Source organism: Ammospiza nelsoni, chromosome 4 (assembly GCF_027579445.1).
Source record: "Ammospiza nelsoni isolate bAmmNel1 chromosome 4, bAmmNel1.pri, whole genome shotgun sequence".
Lineage (NCBI taxonomy): Eukaryota > Metazoa > Chordata > Aves > Passeriformes > Passerellidae > Ammospiza > Ammospiza nelsoni.
In genome coordinates this window covers 7,756,703-7,773,392 of record NC_080636.1, presented here as the reverse complement: position 1 = coordinate 7,773,392, position 16,690 = coordinate 7,756,703, and the positions used below count along the sequence as shown (strand labels likewise).

Here is a 16,690-nt window from a genome sequence, read left to right as displayed (position 1 = left end):
GTTTCCTAATGCTGCACTCCCTGCCCTCTGTGCCTTCTCTCAGGATAACATCTACATGTACGGCGGCAAGCTGGACGCCACGGGGAACGTGAGCAGCCAGCTGTGGGTGTTCCACATCCCGCGGCAGAGCTGGGCCGTGCTGGCTCCCCGCGCCAAGGAGCAGTACGCCGTGGTGGGGCACTCGGCACACGTGGTGACCCTGAGGGACAACAGCACAGTCATGCTGGTGCTCTTCGGGCACTGCCCCCTCTACGGCTACATCAGCAACGTCCAGGAGTACAACCTGCGTGAGTGAGGGGGAAAGGGAGGGAGGGAGGGCAGCCCTCCTGTGCAGGAGTACAGCCTGTGGGAGTGAGGGGGAAAGGGAGGGAGAAAGGGCAGCCCTCCTGTGCAGGAGTACAACCTGTGTGAGTGAGAGGGAAAGGGAGGGAGGGCAGCCCTCCTGTGCAGGAGTACAGCCTGTGTGAGGGAGGGAGGGGGGGCAGCCCTCCTGTCAGGCCCTGCCAGTGGATCAGTTGGTTTGGATGTTATTTAAATGACTCTTGTTCAGATAACAAAACACAGACAAATGTGTTCTCCTCCTCCTGTTTGTATGTACAAGAGTTGAACCTAACAGATTTGTATAACCCAGTGAGCAGGCAGCCACATGCCTCCACCTTTATACACAGCGTTAGGTCCCAAAGATATAAAGCTGTAATTGAGAGGTAAAGCAGGGCAACTCTGGAGCAATTTAGATTAGTTTTCGTCTCTCTCTCTGACAAAACAAACACTTCTGAAATTGTTTTTTAATTCTGCAAATATAATAATGGCTGTAACAATTCAGACCAAATACCTGCTTAACCTGACACCCACGTCCCCAGCAGCAGATGCTGTGGGAAACAGGTGCTGAATTTCTGGATTCCCATATTCCTGATAGGATCTGACCCCCATATCCTGGAGTAGTCCAGGCTCTGATTCTCGGATCCAGAGAGTTCTAGTATAAGCACTGGAGAAGCACAGGAGGCTTTCCAGGCAAACTGAACTTGTACCCAGCTCAGAAATGGAGACATTGCTGGCTCCCCAGACATGTCAGGATTGTAGTTAGGCACAGGAAGTTCACAACAAGAGTGTGCTGGTTATTCTCAGGAATAGTGGCCCTGTCTGCACTTTGCTCCTGCTGTCCTTGTCCTCCAGTCATGCTGATCCAGAGGATCTGCTGGAGCCTGGTTCTCTGGAGTCCATGTGAGCAAGATCTCTTCCTTTCGGAGAAATCCAGAGAGAACCAGGCAGTGATTTGTTTCTGCCATGTGTGATCTTGCAGACTGTTCACTTCCTTTGCCTTTGGTGTGCCTGCTCTGGCCTGTAGTTGGGAAGATTGTATAGGGTTTCATTCAGCACTTACTACAGAGATTTGGTGTGTAATGTGGTATTTTTATTTCACTTGCCATTATAATATGTCTAAAGTGCTTCAGACCAATGTTATTTTAGTGAGTGAGATACAGGATCATGAATCACATATTAGTTTTTAACTGCAGTGTTCTTCACAGTCAGACTTGGCTTCAGTGCTGTCTGGCTTTATATATATATTTATATATATATATAAAAAGTAAAAGTGCTCTTGAGTCCCATTCAAAATCAAGTCACAGTACTGTCATTTTCATGTCATTGAAATGAAATCTATTATTTCTCTACTTTTTATTTCTCATTTACTTATCTTGTCTGCAAAATGTAAAAAATTACTGTGGAAGAGCTATTTCTGCTCCAATTAAAAATACCTGGCAATGCTCCTTGACAACAGACTTTTTGAAGGGGAATATTTTTGGATGTGAAGTGATAGAGACAGTGTCTAGATCTGAGTCAGGGGAATCCCAATTTATTTCACCATGTTGTTGATGAGTTATTAATGGACAGAAATGAGCCATGTTTTGTCACTCGTTTTTCAGTGACAAATACCTGGAGCATCTTGCAGACGAGCGGAGCTCTGGTGCAGGGAGGATATGGTCACAGCAGTGTTTATGATCCAAATACAAGATCAATCTATATCCACGGGGGTTACAAGGCCTTCAGTGCCAACAAGTACAGGCTGGCAGATGATTTGTACAAATATGAAGTGGATTCCCGCATGTGGTAAGTTGTTGTTCTTCTTTTTCCTGTTTACTGCCCTGCCAGTTTTGTTTGTAGTGAACAAGAGAATGGGTATTTGATGAGGGTACAGTGGTTTATATCTACCTGATTTCAGGATAGATGCTGTGCTCTTGGATCTCTTGTTTTTATGTCCCGTTATGAATAGAGAATGATATAATCAATATAATCAAGGCTGTGAACAAGCCAAGAAATCCATTTTAATCTATTGTTTGATTCAAGCTGAAAAGAAAAATATTTGATGTTTTTTTCTTGCTAGCCATACAGCCTGTGCATATTAGTGCACTTACTGCAGTCAAGCGAGTGATAATCCATTCTACAGTTAAGACTGTAAAAGAATTTCTATTATAACCCTATTTTCTTCTGGCTCTGTAACTGCTTGAAATGTTCATTTCTTAAGCTAAAATCTTCTGTGATTTATTGCTGCCAAAAGGTGAATTTTATTAAAAAGCTATAGCCACACTTCACAGCCTGGAGCAACAGAGATGAAATACATTGTCCTTAATTCTGTGTTTTTCTAAATGTTGATTCTAAAGGCTCCTGACTGTCTTTTGGGTTAACACATGTAAATTTGAGTCACTACATCTCTTATTGGGTGTTAAAATAGCTTGTGTTTCTGCAACATCTGTTTGTGAGTCTGTACTGATGAGGAAGGTAATGAGTGACTAATTTCCAGCCCCCCTCCTTTCCACTCAGTTGTATACACAGAAATAACCCCACTTCCTCTCTGGATTAATCTGATCTTCTACTTCAACCACGGAGTGGACAAATCTGGCTGAGTAGGCAGAAACTTAAGAAATGTGACATTGTTCTTCCAAATTCCTGCAGCACCAATTTTCTTTTGTCACATTTATTTTGTCAGTCTGGCAAGCCCTGTTGAACAAGTGGAGAGTGTAGGACTGTTTGTTCATCTCTATCTCTGCCTTTTTTTTGTGTCATTGACTCTTTCTTTTATTCTTTAGTGATTTAGGCCCTCTCTTCCTTGTTAAATCTCATGAGCTTCCCATGGGCCTTCTTCTTGAGCTCTTCCAGTTTCCTCTGGAACAAATCCTGTCCCTCAGGTGTATGACCACACACTCAACTTGATGTCCCCTAGTGGAAGGGACCTTAAAACTCAACAGATTCCACCCCCTGCCATGGCAGGGACACTTTCTGCTATCCCAGGTGCTCCCAGCCCCAGTGTCCAACCTGGCCTTGGACACTCCAGGGATCCAGGGGCAGCCACAGCAAATCTGGCAATTCCAGCCCAGCCCCTGCCCACCCTCCCAGCCAGCAATTCCTTGCCAAGATCCCAGCCCAATCTGCCCTTTCCCAGTGGGAGCCATTCCCTGGCTCCTGTCCCTGCAGGCCTTGTGCCCAGTCCCTCTCCAGCTCTCCTGGAGCCCCTGCAGGCCCTGCCAGGGGCTCTGAGCTCTGCCTGGAGCCTTCCCTTCTCCAGGGGAACATTCCCAGCCCTGCCAGCCTGGCTCCAGAGCAGAGGGGCTCCAGCCCTGCAGCAGCTCCAGGGCCTCCTCTGGGCTCTCTGCAGCAGCTCCACGTCCTCCTGCTGTTGGCCCCAGGGCTGGGGCAGCTCTGCAGGTGGGCTCTCACCTGAGGGAGGGGCACAGGGACAGAGTCCCCCCTCTTTCAACACAAATCCTCTCAGAAAAGTAGGAGAATCCTCCAAAAGATGACCCTCTGTGTTCAGTGCCATCAGTCCTACTGATGTAAGTTGAGATTGGTGGTGAGTTTGATTAGTGCTTCCCATGATTTAGTCTCCGATGAGCCAGCATGTTGTACAGGTATTAACCTGTAGGGCTTCGTTTTCAGGAGCTGTATAGATCTCCTAAAATAGAATTTTTAGTTGTGAGCAGAGGTGCTGCCCAGTGTGAAAGACTTCTTTGTGTTGCTATAAAAGCAGAGTTACTACAAAATATGGAGTCTTCCCAGGCTGACTATGTTCAAAAGACAAGTGTGAAAACTTGGGAATCCCTAGGGAAAGAACTGATGATTTGAAGATCCACAGCTTTGGAAAGAGGCTCTCATAGGTATATTTCTCCTATAAATTGGCAAGGCACGTGGAAAGATGAGAATGAAATTACAGGTGGAATTGAACAATGTGGAATATAATTGTTAATCAGCTCATTAGGAAAAGTAGTTAGATACTATCCTCGCCCTCAAAGCGTTCTTCAGCTTGGATTTATGGAGTGTTTTGCCTTTGCCAGGTACTCAGCAGTCTCATTAATAGATACATTTTTATTTCTGAAGGACTATTCTCAAAGACAGCCGATTTTTCCGCTACTTGCACACAGCTGTGATAGTGAGTGGGACCATGCTGGTGTTTGGAGGAAACACTCACAACGACACCTCCATGAGCCACGGAGCCAAGTGCTTTTCTTCGGACTTCATGGCCTATGATATCGGTAAGTTCTTGCAGAAATAATGACAACCCCCAAACACTTGGCTGTTCCCCAGGAGCTGTCCTCAGTTTGTCTCCAGAATGCTGGTTTATGGTGGGAGTGTTATCCCAAATGCTGCTGGGCACAGGGATCTGCAGTCTGGAGGAGCTCATAACCTTGCTACAGAATTCCAAGCACGTGAGGGGCAGTGATGTCTAATTACAGACAGCAGCAGTTCCTTTGTTAACAGTTTGTACACAACCTTGGGCATTAAAAATTAGGTTTTAAATTGCATATTGTTACAGAATCATAAAACCATGGAAGCATTAAGGTTGGAAAATACCTTTAAGATCACCAAGTCCAACTGGCAACCCAGCACCACTACCATTTTTACCACTAAACCATGTCCTCAGGTGCCACATCCACGTGTTTTTATGAACACTTCCAGAGATGGTGACTCCATCACTGCCCTAAGCAGCTTATTCCAGTGTTTTGCAACCCTTTGCATGAAAAAATACTTCCTGATGTCTAATCTACATCTTCCCTGGCTCAACTTGAGGCTGTTTCCTGTCCTGCTATCTCAGCCATAAGTCTGTTCTGATCTTTTGATTGTGTTTTAATCTATGATGTGTCAAAAATTCAAGTTCTTAGGACAGTTACAAGCACTAGATCCTGCTGAAACTCCACCTGTGCAGTGCACTGCCTTATTCAATCAGAAAGCCAAGTTATTAGGTTGCACTTGCTGAGTTTCAGTGGCCAGGAGAGGGCAGCATTTATTTGTGGATTTGGATTCCAGAGACTGAGTTTAAGAAGAACAAGGAAGGAAGAGGTGAAATTACATAAAAGAAGGTACATACACAGATAATTCACACTGGGGAAAAACGCCCTTCTGTACTCTGACATTCGCCTTTTGCTCTCAGAATGCCCTGAATGTGGCTTCCCTGAAATAGTCCTGTAAACCTGAAATATCCAAGTGACTGTCCACCAAGATCTCATTCCTGGTTTGTGAGAGGAAAATGCAACAGAATACTTGGGCCATCAGGGTTTGGTATCCTTGTGCTCTTTTGCTTTCTGTTATAGCAGTCATTCCATCGTGCCTCCTGTGATTTCTAGCTACATCTCTCTGGAATCTTTGTGTGCTCCTAGCTAGCATTATTTTGATTTTTTTTAGCTTATTTTGATTTTTTTTTTAATTGAGGAGTTAAAATGAGGTATTTGACGAGGTTGGATGGGGCTTGGAGCAGCTTGGTCTAGTGGAAAGTGTTCCTGCCCATGGCTCAGAGCTGGAATGAGATTGTTTTAAGGTGCCATCCAGCCCAGAGTAATTTGTCATTCTGTGGTAGTCATAAACAGTTTGATTTTTTTTTAAAACTTTGGTAGCAACTGTGATAGATTTTCTTTCTACATTCTGCTATCTGCCCTGACCTATTGAACCCTCTGTCAGGTGTAAAACACAAATTGCATTAATTTGACAAAATATGCCAATAATGATGTTCAGGTTTAGGTGACATGCTACATGACATGAGTGATGTAGTCAACGTCCCCAGTTCTTACCAGATATACACTCATGTGTGGGAGCTTGTATTGGTTTTACCTCACATGGTGGGTGAGAGGTGTTCTTGAGTCCCCTCATTCCGTAGAGAAGAGATTCTCAGCCTGAAAGGAGCAGCTTTTTTTTTTTTTTTTTTTCTTTTCCAGAAATGAGGCCACTTCTGTTCTCTTCATTGCAGGAGCCATTGTGCATGATTTCCCTTATCCTGTGTGATTAGGGAAGCATTAGGGTGGTGGCCCATCACTTGTGTCACAGCAGAAATGCCTTTTCAGTGGTTCTTCATGCATGATCTGTGCAGCAATTAATGACCCTGGTCATGCTCCTGTTGGTCTCCATGGGAGTAAGCCCATATAACTCCCCTGTTATCTAACCCTCAATGTTCCCAAGGCAAGGCCAGTTGATACTGAGAGACTTCAGTGAAGAGGCTTAATAATTGTCTTTATTCCCTACTTTTATAGTATACTCTCTGCCTGGTTTGCTAATTTTTTACATCTTCATGATTAGCCATCATGATTGATATTAATCACAGTGATGGTTGGAAGACTGGGGAGAAGTGGAATTAAATCCAATCTGAAAAAAATGCTTCAAAGCCAGGTCTTCTCCTTAACCTTTGTCATTAAAGCTTATTTTGGTAGTAACTAATTTTATTTACATCATCAATTTTTTCTGGTTTTCCCTCCTCAAATTTCCAAGTAATCAGAGCACATGCACTGAGTATTGGGAGGACATAAAACCTTTTTTCTGTGTGGGGCAATGCTAACAGCTTGCACTGAGATGTGTGCTGGGGGTGAGCAATAAAAATTCTTGACTGCTTCTTGTCCCTTATCCTCTACTTGACCAGCTTGGGGCATATTAAATTCAAATTGTCCAGGTGCTGCCTAGTTTGGGAAGGTTTCAGGATAACAGTCCAGCTGTGTGCATGTGTTATTCTCCATTCTCAGCACAAGCCTTTGGACTGTTGACATTTGGGTTGGGTGAGCACTTGGGCAGAGCTGTCTCTCAGTATTTTCCCTATTTTCTGCACACTGAAATGGCCAATTAGCTCTTCCTATCCCCAAAATTGGTCTCTCTGGCCTTTGTCAAGGTTTCCTGCTCTGCAGCAGCTTTGTGTGGAAAAATGCCTCACTTAATCCTCCACCCGCTACTTAGGTAAAGGTGGTGCTTTTAAATTGATCTTTTCTCCCTACAGAAGAGAAACGAAAACTTTTCTATTTACCCCATGAAAATTCTGATTCTGATGACAAGCACAGGCTGGATGGTTTTGTAGCTGATATGTTCTGTTTGAAGAGTGTATTTCATAAATCCCAGCATTTTAAGTTTTAGGTTAAGTCAGGAAGGAGAAGATTCTTGGTAGTCTCAGAATTACTTGGTTTCTCCAATATTTGATCTCTGGTTAAAAATGGCAAAGAAGCTTAGAAACCAAAATATTCCAGGCCTTCTATTAATCTAGAAAAACATTTTTCTTGGCCTCACATAACACATAACTTGATGGCTAAAAAGTTGCAAATTGCTGTCCAATTTTTCTGAAGTCTTCTATTAAAAATTGGAACTGTCATATTTAGCTTGGAAGTGGTGCTGGGTTAGGTTAAATTCTTTGAAGATGGAGCAAATGACATGTAAAAATGAATTCCAAATTCACAATTTATCAAAGTACTAAATCTTTGTCTTCTGTATTTTTTTTATCAGCATTCTTGAACAAAATTGCTCTGCATCTGTTGTTTTATCCAAAAATTCTCCAATTAAATTTAGTAAAAAAATAAAACTTTGGGGTTTTTTGCCCTTTCAGTTTATCCATGGGCTAGTTTGGTTTGTGGGCTTTTTTTTCCAGAGGGTCACACCACTACTCAATGGTTCTATCTCATATTAAAGAGTCTTAGGATATTAAAGAGTCTTAGGAGTATTTGAGGGCCCTGTAGATCTTTACAGAAGATTGACTTTTCTGTCTTAATTGCATAAATTGCATCCAAGTGCCTCTGGGATATTGGCCCCCAAGGTGATCCATTCCCTTTATGAAGTTTAAGTGTTATGAATTGGACTGACTTTTCCTACTTCTGTTCCTTTGCTCAGTGGGTTAGATGTTTCTTAATTTGTTTTTTTTTCTCCCATACTGCCCAAAGAAAAAAATTACCTGAGAAACCAAGTGAAAAATGGAGCAGAACTTACAAATTTTATGCTAATAGAAAAAGATGGAATAATCTAACATTGTATTAAAAGAGAAAAACAGCCACAAATCTTTAAGCTATGATGAGTGAAAAATATTTTTAAAAACATGGATATCTGCCCTCTAGGAACATAATGGCAATGGAAAAAGTAAAAAAAAGATAAGCCTCTGTTCTCAGTGATACTGGTTTGGGGCAAAACTACAAATAATTCATGTATAAACAGATAAAACCAGAACTTGTTACATGGTGAAAAATCCTACTAGTAAAGGAGGAAAAAACAGTTTCTTCTTGTCCTGTTCCCTGGAGCAGAGCCCGACCCCCCGGCTGTGCCCTCCTGGCAGGAGCTGTGCAGAGCCACAAGGGCCCCTGAGCCTCTTTTGCTCCAGGCTGAGCCCCTGCCCAGCTCCCTCAGGGATTCTGCAGCCCCTTCCCAGCTCCCTCAGGGATTCTGCAGCCCCTTCCCAGCTCTGTTCCTGCCCTGGTCAGGGCAGGGGCAGGGCCAGGGCCTGTCCAGCCCCTCAGGGCCTTTGCTGAAGGATCTCAGGTGCCTGGGGATCTCTCAGGAAGAAACTGCTTTGTGAATTGTCTTTTCATTGTCCAGAGAAACATTTCTGAAATGGCTTTTTTCACTTGCAGCCTGTGATCGATGGTCTGTGCTGCCTCGCCCGGCTCTGCACCATGATGTCAACAGGTTTGGGCACTCTGCTGTGCTGTACAACAGGTGAGGGCACAGGTGTTCTGTAGGGAATGGGCACTGCTGTGCTCTACAACAGGTGAGGGCACAGGTGTTCTGGGGCTTTGGGCACAGGTGTTCTGTAGGGGATGGGCACCAGTGGATGAGGAGCTGCAGCACAGGCTGAGGGTCTGGCACAAACCCCCTTGTCCATGGAGCTTTGGGCTGCCCCATCCCTGGAAGGGTCCCAGACCAGGTTGGATGGGGTTTGGAGCAGCCTGGCTTAGTGGAAGGTGTCCCTGCCCATGACAGGGAGTGGAAAGAGGTGGGATTTAAGGTTCCTTCCCACCCAAACCATTCTGTGAGTCTCTGAAAGTTTTCAGATCTTCACTCTTGTAATACCTTTAGTATTCAGCTGTTCCTATCAGCCCTTCTGTACTGGGCTAAACTGTCCCAGCTCACTTAGTTTTTTCAATAATTTGATTTTTTTTGTCATTATTTTTATATATATTTCTATTTTTTAGTTATTTAATAATTGTGCATTTCAATGTATTTCACACCTCTTTCTTAGCTGCACTGACAACATTTATTTCCAAATCTGAATTTCCCTCATGCTTTTTAAAATTTGTCTGTGTTTCACTTTACACACCTTTTCCTGTGGGGCTGCTCTTCCTCAGGCACATGATGTTCAGTATTTGGGTGAAATCTTAGGTGAGATTTTGGCTGTTAGGCCTTACAGCCTGTAGTGATATCCCTGCTTCCAGATGAACAGCTGTTATTGGATCAGTGCAACCAAGTTTGAGAAATTTATTTCATAGGAGTTCTAAAATAGAATGAAAATCATAATACAACTACTTAAGATTTAACCAGAACTTCTCTTTTCAGCTGCCTTGGCCCTTCTTCACCATATTTTTAAAGGTGCATTGACAGACACAGATGCACAGAGAATTTTTGTGTGATGTTTTTGTGTAACCGTTAAAATTTAGTTTTTTTTGGTGCAGCTGGGATACTGAAGGAGGTTTGAAATCTCCCACTCCTCTCCGTACAAATTATTGGAATGGGGGTTGTTTTGGGTTTTTTAGTTGACACAGTGACTCTGCTCAGTTGTTACCAGACACGCCAAGTGTGGTTTTCTTACAGAGGAGCAGAGAGAGTGACAGCAACAAATTGTTTTGTCACAGTTTCTAAACTCTGGTGTAGTGCTGTGGTAGAATCTCCCCAATTTTTATCCTTCCTCTGTGTCTTGCCAGTGTGGATTACAAGGGGATCCCACATTTTTCAGCATTTTATGTATAATCGTGTTGATCAGGTCCCCTCAAAGTTTTGGCTGGAGGGGGAGATAGTTTGATGACCTTGAGTAGCTTTGACTCTGTGTTGAGTCTCTCTGGCTTCTCCGAAACAGTGAAATTTGTCTGACCTTTTCTTTAGTGCCTCCCTTAACCAAGAGCTATTTATTTGGATTTATATATGCGGGCATGTAATAAAACACTTTCTCAGACCTTAAATCCCATTTACTGGAGCAGTGCTCTGTTCATGAAAACAGCTGTGAGTTTTTCTCTCTTTGCTTCCATGTTGTCCAGCACCATGTATGTGTTTGGAGGCTTCAACAGCCTCCTCCTGAATGACATCCTGAAGTTCACACCTGAGAGATGTGAGGCTTTTGGCAACGAGTTGTCCTGCCTGGGGGCTGGCCCCGGGGTCAGGTGTGTGTGGGCTCTGCGCCCTCCCCGCTGCATCCCCTGGGAAAATGCAACACTGGCGCAGCAGCAAAAGGTCTTGGAAGACTGTCCTCCCAAGCCAGGTAGGTGTCTCCTTCTTTCTGTTCCCTTTTCTGGAAGGTGGGCAGGCTTTTTCTCCTTCCAAACTCCTCCTGTGTTAATTGTGTGCCATTCCAAGGTCAGGTTTTACACGGGGGGCTGTGGTTGGGCTTCCATGTGTCCTGGCAGCCTTTCCTCTGGCCAGGGGTCATGGAGATGTGGAAGTGTTTCTATCTCCTTCTCCTGAAGCTGCTTGTTCATGAGAGCTTTTTCCTACCCTGCTGCTTGTACTTGCTTTTCTATCCCTAACAAGCATCACCAGCCAAGAACCAAGCCTGGACCATCATTCTGTAAATGTTTGCTCCAACAATTGACTTTGTGAGAGCCAAGAATTGGCTGAAGAGCACCATGGGGCAAGGAAGGGCATCTGGATCTGATGGAGTTATCCTGTACTCTTCAAAAGAGACAGCAGGGATACTGCTTTAGGAAAAGTTACTTTGTTTTTTTGGCAGGGGATTGGTCCCAGATGATCTTTAAGGTCCCTTCCAACCCAAACCATTTTGGGATTCTATGATTCTATGTATAGAGGCAGATAAAATCAATTCATGTTTTAAGATCTGATTCCTGTGTTTCCCCTTAGGATAATTTTAAACAACTTTATCCTGATACATTCATTATACAGCCCTTGATTCTGTAACAGATGTGCAGCCTTTAATTATTTAATAGAAACTGATGTAAGGAGACATTGCCTTGCTGGGCTCCCAATGCACAGTAAATTTTCACAAAACACAGGCAATAAATAATTGGAAAGATGAATGAAAAGTTCGAGCTTCACATTCCACTTGAAAGCCAGGCTTGCAGGAAGATGGGCCTGTGCTGGGGGATGGCCACTGTCCCTGTGGATATCCTCTGGCATCACTTCCCTGGGCATTAACCTGTGCTTCCATGTCTTGGTGCATTATTTTCTGGTGGTGTGTTTTAGGGCTCCTTGGGCACTAAAAATGATTGCTGCTGTAAATAAAAGCAATCTTCTATCAGTTCAAATACATGAAAGTACCTGATTTTAGTTGCTAACAGAAAATCTGCAGGCACTGCTATTTGGTTGTGTCTTTTGCTGTAAATAATCAAGTTCTTAGAGCTCTGTCAGGAAATGCCTGTTTTTGGTCATGCAGGTTTTTTTCTTTAATAGCTGTAGACAATGAAAAATGTGATCAGATTACAGACTGCTACAGCTGCACAGCCAACACAAACAGCTGTCAGTGGTGTTCTGACCAGTGTATCCCAGCACACAACAACTGCACAGAGGAACAGGTAATGGCGTAATGGCTCTTAACACTTCCCTCATTTAAATTTACCCTTTGGAATAGCAAATGTCCACATTTCCATCTGTCAGTGTTATGATCCCTGTTTTGTTATTCCCAGTGCATATCTAGCTCAAAAGTGCTACATGTTTGAATTTTTTCAATTTGATCCAAGGGTTTTGCATGGTATTTTACAATGAATTTAGGAGGATGGCTGTGGGCAGGGGAAGAGTTGGAGGTTTCACCGTGATATGATTATTCATTAATCACATTTTGGGTTTGATATCAATAGGGCTTCCCCTAGAAAAAAACAAAATAGCCCTCTTGTAAAAGCTTTAGTACAGAAAACATGTCAGGCAGTGTTTTGGGGGAATATCTTGGATAACCAGTCCAGGCTGTGCCCAGTTCCACAGCTTTTGGATATATAAATTGCCTTGTAGAGCTGGACTGTGATATTAGTATTGTAATCATGGCTGTTATAAACCCACATGGCTGGATATCACAAAAAGTCTCACCTGTGCTATTTATTTTAGGTTCCTGTTACTACCTATGAGAATTGTCCTAAGGATAATCCTGCCTATTACTGTAACAAAAAGACAAGTTGTAAAAGCTGTGCCATGGATCAAAACTGTCAGTGGGAACCTAGGAATCAGGAGTGCATTGCTTTGCCAGGTAGGTACTAGTACCAAATTCACCCACTCCAAAAGTTGTTGCAAGTTTTTAAAAATTTTTGTTGGTTTTAACCCCAAATCTGTAGTTTTTAGTGTTAAGATGGAGCAAATAGTGCTGTTTAATCATAACAGCTTTGGTATGACATTGAATTTGTAGTAAATCCAGCAGGTCTGCTGGAATATTTTTCATTCCCAGTTGTCTGAAGAGGACTATGATCACACGTATAATTATTAGGCTCTATGTCATCTCTCCCTTTTCATTTGATAAAAGCTGTTGATAATAGGCTTCTGCAAGATATTAGATTTAATAATGCATGCTATTTAATTTAGAAACTAAAATTGTGCAAAAGCATAATGGCACATACTGGACAAATGAGGCAAGTAAGACCTGAAGTGTTTAAGGAAAATTCTCCTATTAGAGTGCTTCCAGTGGAGCTTACAGGAGCTGGTTATTAGTTCCCTTGCGGTAATTTTTTTTTATCCCAATGACTGGGAGAGAAATACGGGATCTTCAGCGATTAACATTTGTAGGTAATAAAATATAGAGAAAGGGGAGAAAACCCATGAGACAGGACATTTTAGTGGATGTGGAAAGGCTTCCCCTAGGACAGGGTAGGTCTGGACATTTCCAGGTCTGGTGTTTGCCAGTCTGCAGCAGTTTAAAAAAGAGGAGACTTTAAAGAAGAGAAAAACATCTCATCTTTGAAAGTGAGAAAAACATCTTTTAGGAGCCTGTTTTATTTGATATAGAAAAGGGGATGATCTGATCATATGTGTAAAAAGATCATCTGAAAAATTGACACCTGAGAGCTTTTCCATCTGTTAAGTCTGAATTCACATTGGAAATGCCCATCAGGTTTTTTTCTGCAAGGGAAATAATTAATCACAAAGTGTAAGGAGTTCTTCAGTAGTGAGGTTGTGCTCCAGTTGAAGCAGGGATTAATCCTGGAAGTCGGTGCTGTGGACAGGATTAGCACAACAACCCTCTCCTGCCAAAAGGTCCCCTGACAAGTGTGGGTGAGTAGGTGTCTTTAAGACATCAACAAAATACAAATTCAGTTTTTTTCCCCTCTTTCTCCTACAACTATTTTACTGTACAACATTGTAATAGGTGCTTTGATTACGTACGAATGCTGATGTCAGACTTCAGCTCCCCTGAACAGATTTCCTTCTCCTCTAATAGTGTTATGTATCAACACTTCTCAGCACACCTCTAAGTCATACTGCCTTGGGATGGGGCTGTGGGTATTTCTTAGTGGTAGGGGTCATAGAATCATTAAGGCTGGAAAATACCTCCAAGATCATCATCATCATCAACCTCTGCCCCAGCCTCACCATAGCCCTAAGCCACAGCACTAAGGGCCATGTCTGCTCATTTTCTGAACACTTCCAGGGGTGGGGACTCCACCACTGACCTGGGCAGCCTCTTCCAATGCTTGGCAACAAATCCAGGGAAGAAATTTTTCCTGTTACACAACCTAATCCTCTCCTGGAACAAGTTAAGGGCGTTTCCCCTCCTCCCTGGGAGCAGACCCCGACTCCCCCTGGCTGTGCCCTCCTGGCAGGAGCTGTGCAGAGCCACAAGGGCCCCCTGAGCCTCCTTTGCTCCAGGCTGAGCCCCTTCCCAGCTCCCTCAGGGATTCTGCAGCCCCTTCCCAGGCAGCTCTGTCCCTGCCCTGGCCATGCTCCAGCCCCTCCAGGGCTCTCCAGAGCTGCCCCAGCACTGGAGGTGCCCCGGCAGTGCCAGCACAGGGACACTGTGGCACTGCCCTGGCCCTGCTGGCACCACAGAGCTGGCACAGCCCGGGGGCCACTGGCTCCTTTCCCACCCGGGCTTATGTTTATTAATGGTTTTTTCACTACCTTGATTGTTTTGGAAGGTCACCTTTGCCTCTGGGTTTAGTTTCTTTCCCCTCCTTGTCCCCCAGAAAACATCTGCGGAACAAACTGGCATTTGGTTGGCAACTCCTGCCTGAGGATCACCAACGCCAAGGAGAACTATGATCATGCCAAACTGTCCTGTAGGTCCAACGGTGCTTTACTGGCTTCTCTCACTACCCAGAAGAAGGTGGAATTTGTTCTGAAGGAGCTGCAGAAGATTCAGTCTTCAGTGAGTGCCTCTCTTGTCCGTCCCTTGTGTTATAAAACTGTGGCTGTGGAGAAGTCCTTGCTGGAGTATTGTGTGCTCTGTACACAATGGAAATGCCTCTTAACCAAAACCAACTGATTTTCTTTTGAAATTAAGTGTACCCTCTGGGTGCTTCTGAGCTGAAATTGTAGAGAATGTAAATGGAAAGGATAAACATAAACATACACAGTTCCTTACAGGGATCACTTTCTGTGCTGAAATCACACCTGCATTTCCCGGGTGGAATACTGGACTGCAGCAGGAGCCCTCTGCTGGTCTGTGCACAATATTTGATAAATAAAAGCCCCTTTGGGGCACTGGAGGTGTTTAATGTAAAGTGTTATTTACTGCACTCAGAGAAGCTGCTGTTTAAAATGTCACCTTCTCACTCCACAGAGCTGCTTGGCTTATTGGGCATTATTTGGGTGTCATTTAGTGGCAGGTGCTTTTCTGTCAGCCCCGGGGAGATGTGAATTGGAATTTTTCCCTCTTCGTGCATCAGTGAAAGAAATACATATTTTTTCCAGTCCCTGGGTGAAGAAGGGAGATGTTCAGGGCAGGTTGTGTAGGTGGTGCTACAAACCTACATTCCTAACAAAGAATGATGCTGTGCATCTCTTCTAAAATCCTGGATTTGCCTGGAAAGCTGCTGCGGCCTGATGGCACGTCAGAATAACAACTCCTGGGTCTCAGAGGCCACTGTGAGGAGAATTCTCTCTAGGAAAAATGAGGTTGGAGGCAATAGGATTGCTTTTTTTCAAGAGAGAACATGCTTCAGTACTTAAGAGAAATATTCCCCTGTTAAAACAAGAACATTCCCTGCCTTGATACCCTTTGTAATTTTAAAGTGGAGTTTCAACATTTACAGTGTTTTAGAGGGGAGTCAATTTAGCCAAGGAAAGGTAGGGTGCAGTTTAAGCAAGATTGTTCATTAAATCTTTTGTAGAATGAGGAATCCAAGCCTGGGATACTGTAAAAAATACATGATTCTGACAGCTCCAGGTGTTTCTGGATATTCCAGTAGCTGACTGTAGAGTCAATTTCTGAAGACACATGGTAGCCCTTCCCTCATAGTGTTTAAATTTTTACACAGTGTAAAAAGGAATTGTTAATTTACAGGGTTCTTTTTCCACCTACAGAGTCCTTTGAAAAGTGAGCCTAAAGAGACTAGGAGCCTGTTTTAATGGATATTAGGATAGAATGCTTATAAGGTGGGAAAGTGTATCCTGAGCTGATCCCAGCATGGGCAGCAGGGGAGGGGGGACTCTGTCCCTGTGCCCCTCCCTCAGGTGAGGCCAGCCCTGGGCTGATGGCAAAGGCAAGGTGGGAATTGTGTCCCTGTGCCCCTCCCTCAGGTGAGAGCCCACCTGCAGAGCTGCCCCAGCCCTGGGGCCAACAGCAGGAGGACGTGGAGCTGCTGCAGAGAGCCCAGAGGAGGCCCCGGAGCTGCTGCAGGGCTGGAGCCCCTCTGCTCTGGAGCCAGGCTGGCAGGGCTGGGAATGTTCCCCTGGAGAAGGGAAGGCTCCAGGCAGAGCTCAGAGCCCCTGGCAGGGCCTGCAGGGGCTCCAGGAGAGCTGCAGAGGGACTGGGGACAAGGCCTGCAGGGACAGGAACACAGGGAATGGCTCCCAGTGCCAGAGGGCAGGGCTGGATGGGAACTTGGGAATTGGGAATTGTTCCCTGTGAGGGCAGGGAATTGTTCCCTGTGAGGGCAGGCCCTGGCATATGGTGCCCAGATTTGCTGTGGCTGCCCCTGGATCCCTGGCAGTGCCCAAGGCCAGGTTGGACACTGGGGCTTGGAGCACTGGTGGCTGTGCTGGGGGAGACTCTGCTTTGCAGTTGCTCCTTTTTCAAGTAAACTCTGTGTAGATGTTTAGTAATAACAATAAAATATGTTGGTGTTAGCATGATATGCTTTGTAACCCTGTTGTTGGAACCTGCAGCTCT

At 44.3% G+C, this 16,690-nt stretch overlaps 1 protein-coding gene across 1 annotated transcript in view; it reads left to right on the top strand.

Moving 5' to 3' along the window:
* The window catches only part of ATRN (attractin), a 147,682-nt gene that overhangs the window by 54,028 nt on the left and 76,964 nt on the right, over positions 1-16,690 (top strand). The window contains exons 8-15 of the mRNA XM_059470115.1: positions 44-287; positions 1,923-2,106; positions 4,369-4,523; positions 8,850-8,934; positions 10,467-10,687; positions 11,833-11,954; positions 12,478-12,616; positions 14,544-14,725. Of these exons, the coding sequence (XP_059326098.1) occupies positions 44-287; positions 1,923-2,106; positions 4,369-4,523; positions 8,850-8,934; positions 10,467-10,687; positions 11,833-11,954; positions 12,478-12,616; positions 14,544-14,725 (1,332 nt within the window). The remainder of the gene's footprint in view (positions 1-43; positions 288-1,922; positions 2,107-4,368; positions 4,524-8,849; positions 8,935-10,466; positions 10,688-11,832; positions 11,955-12,477; positions 12,617-14,543; positions 14,726-16,690) is intronic.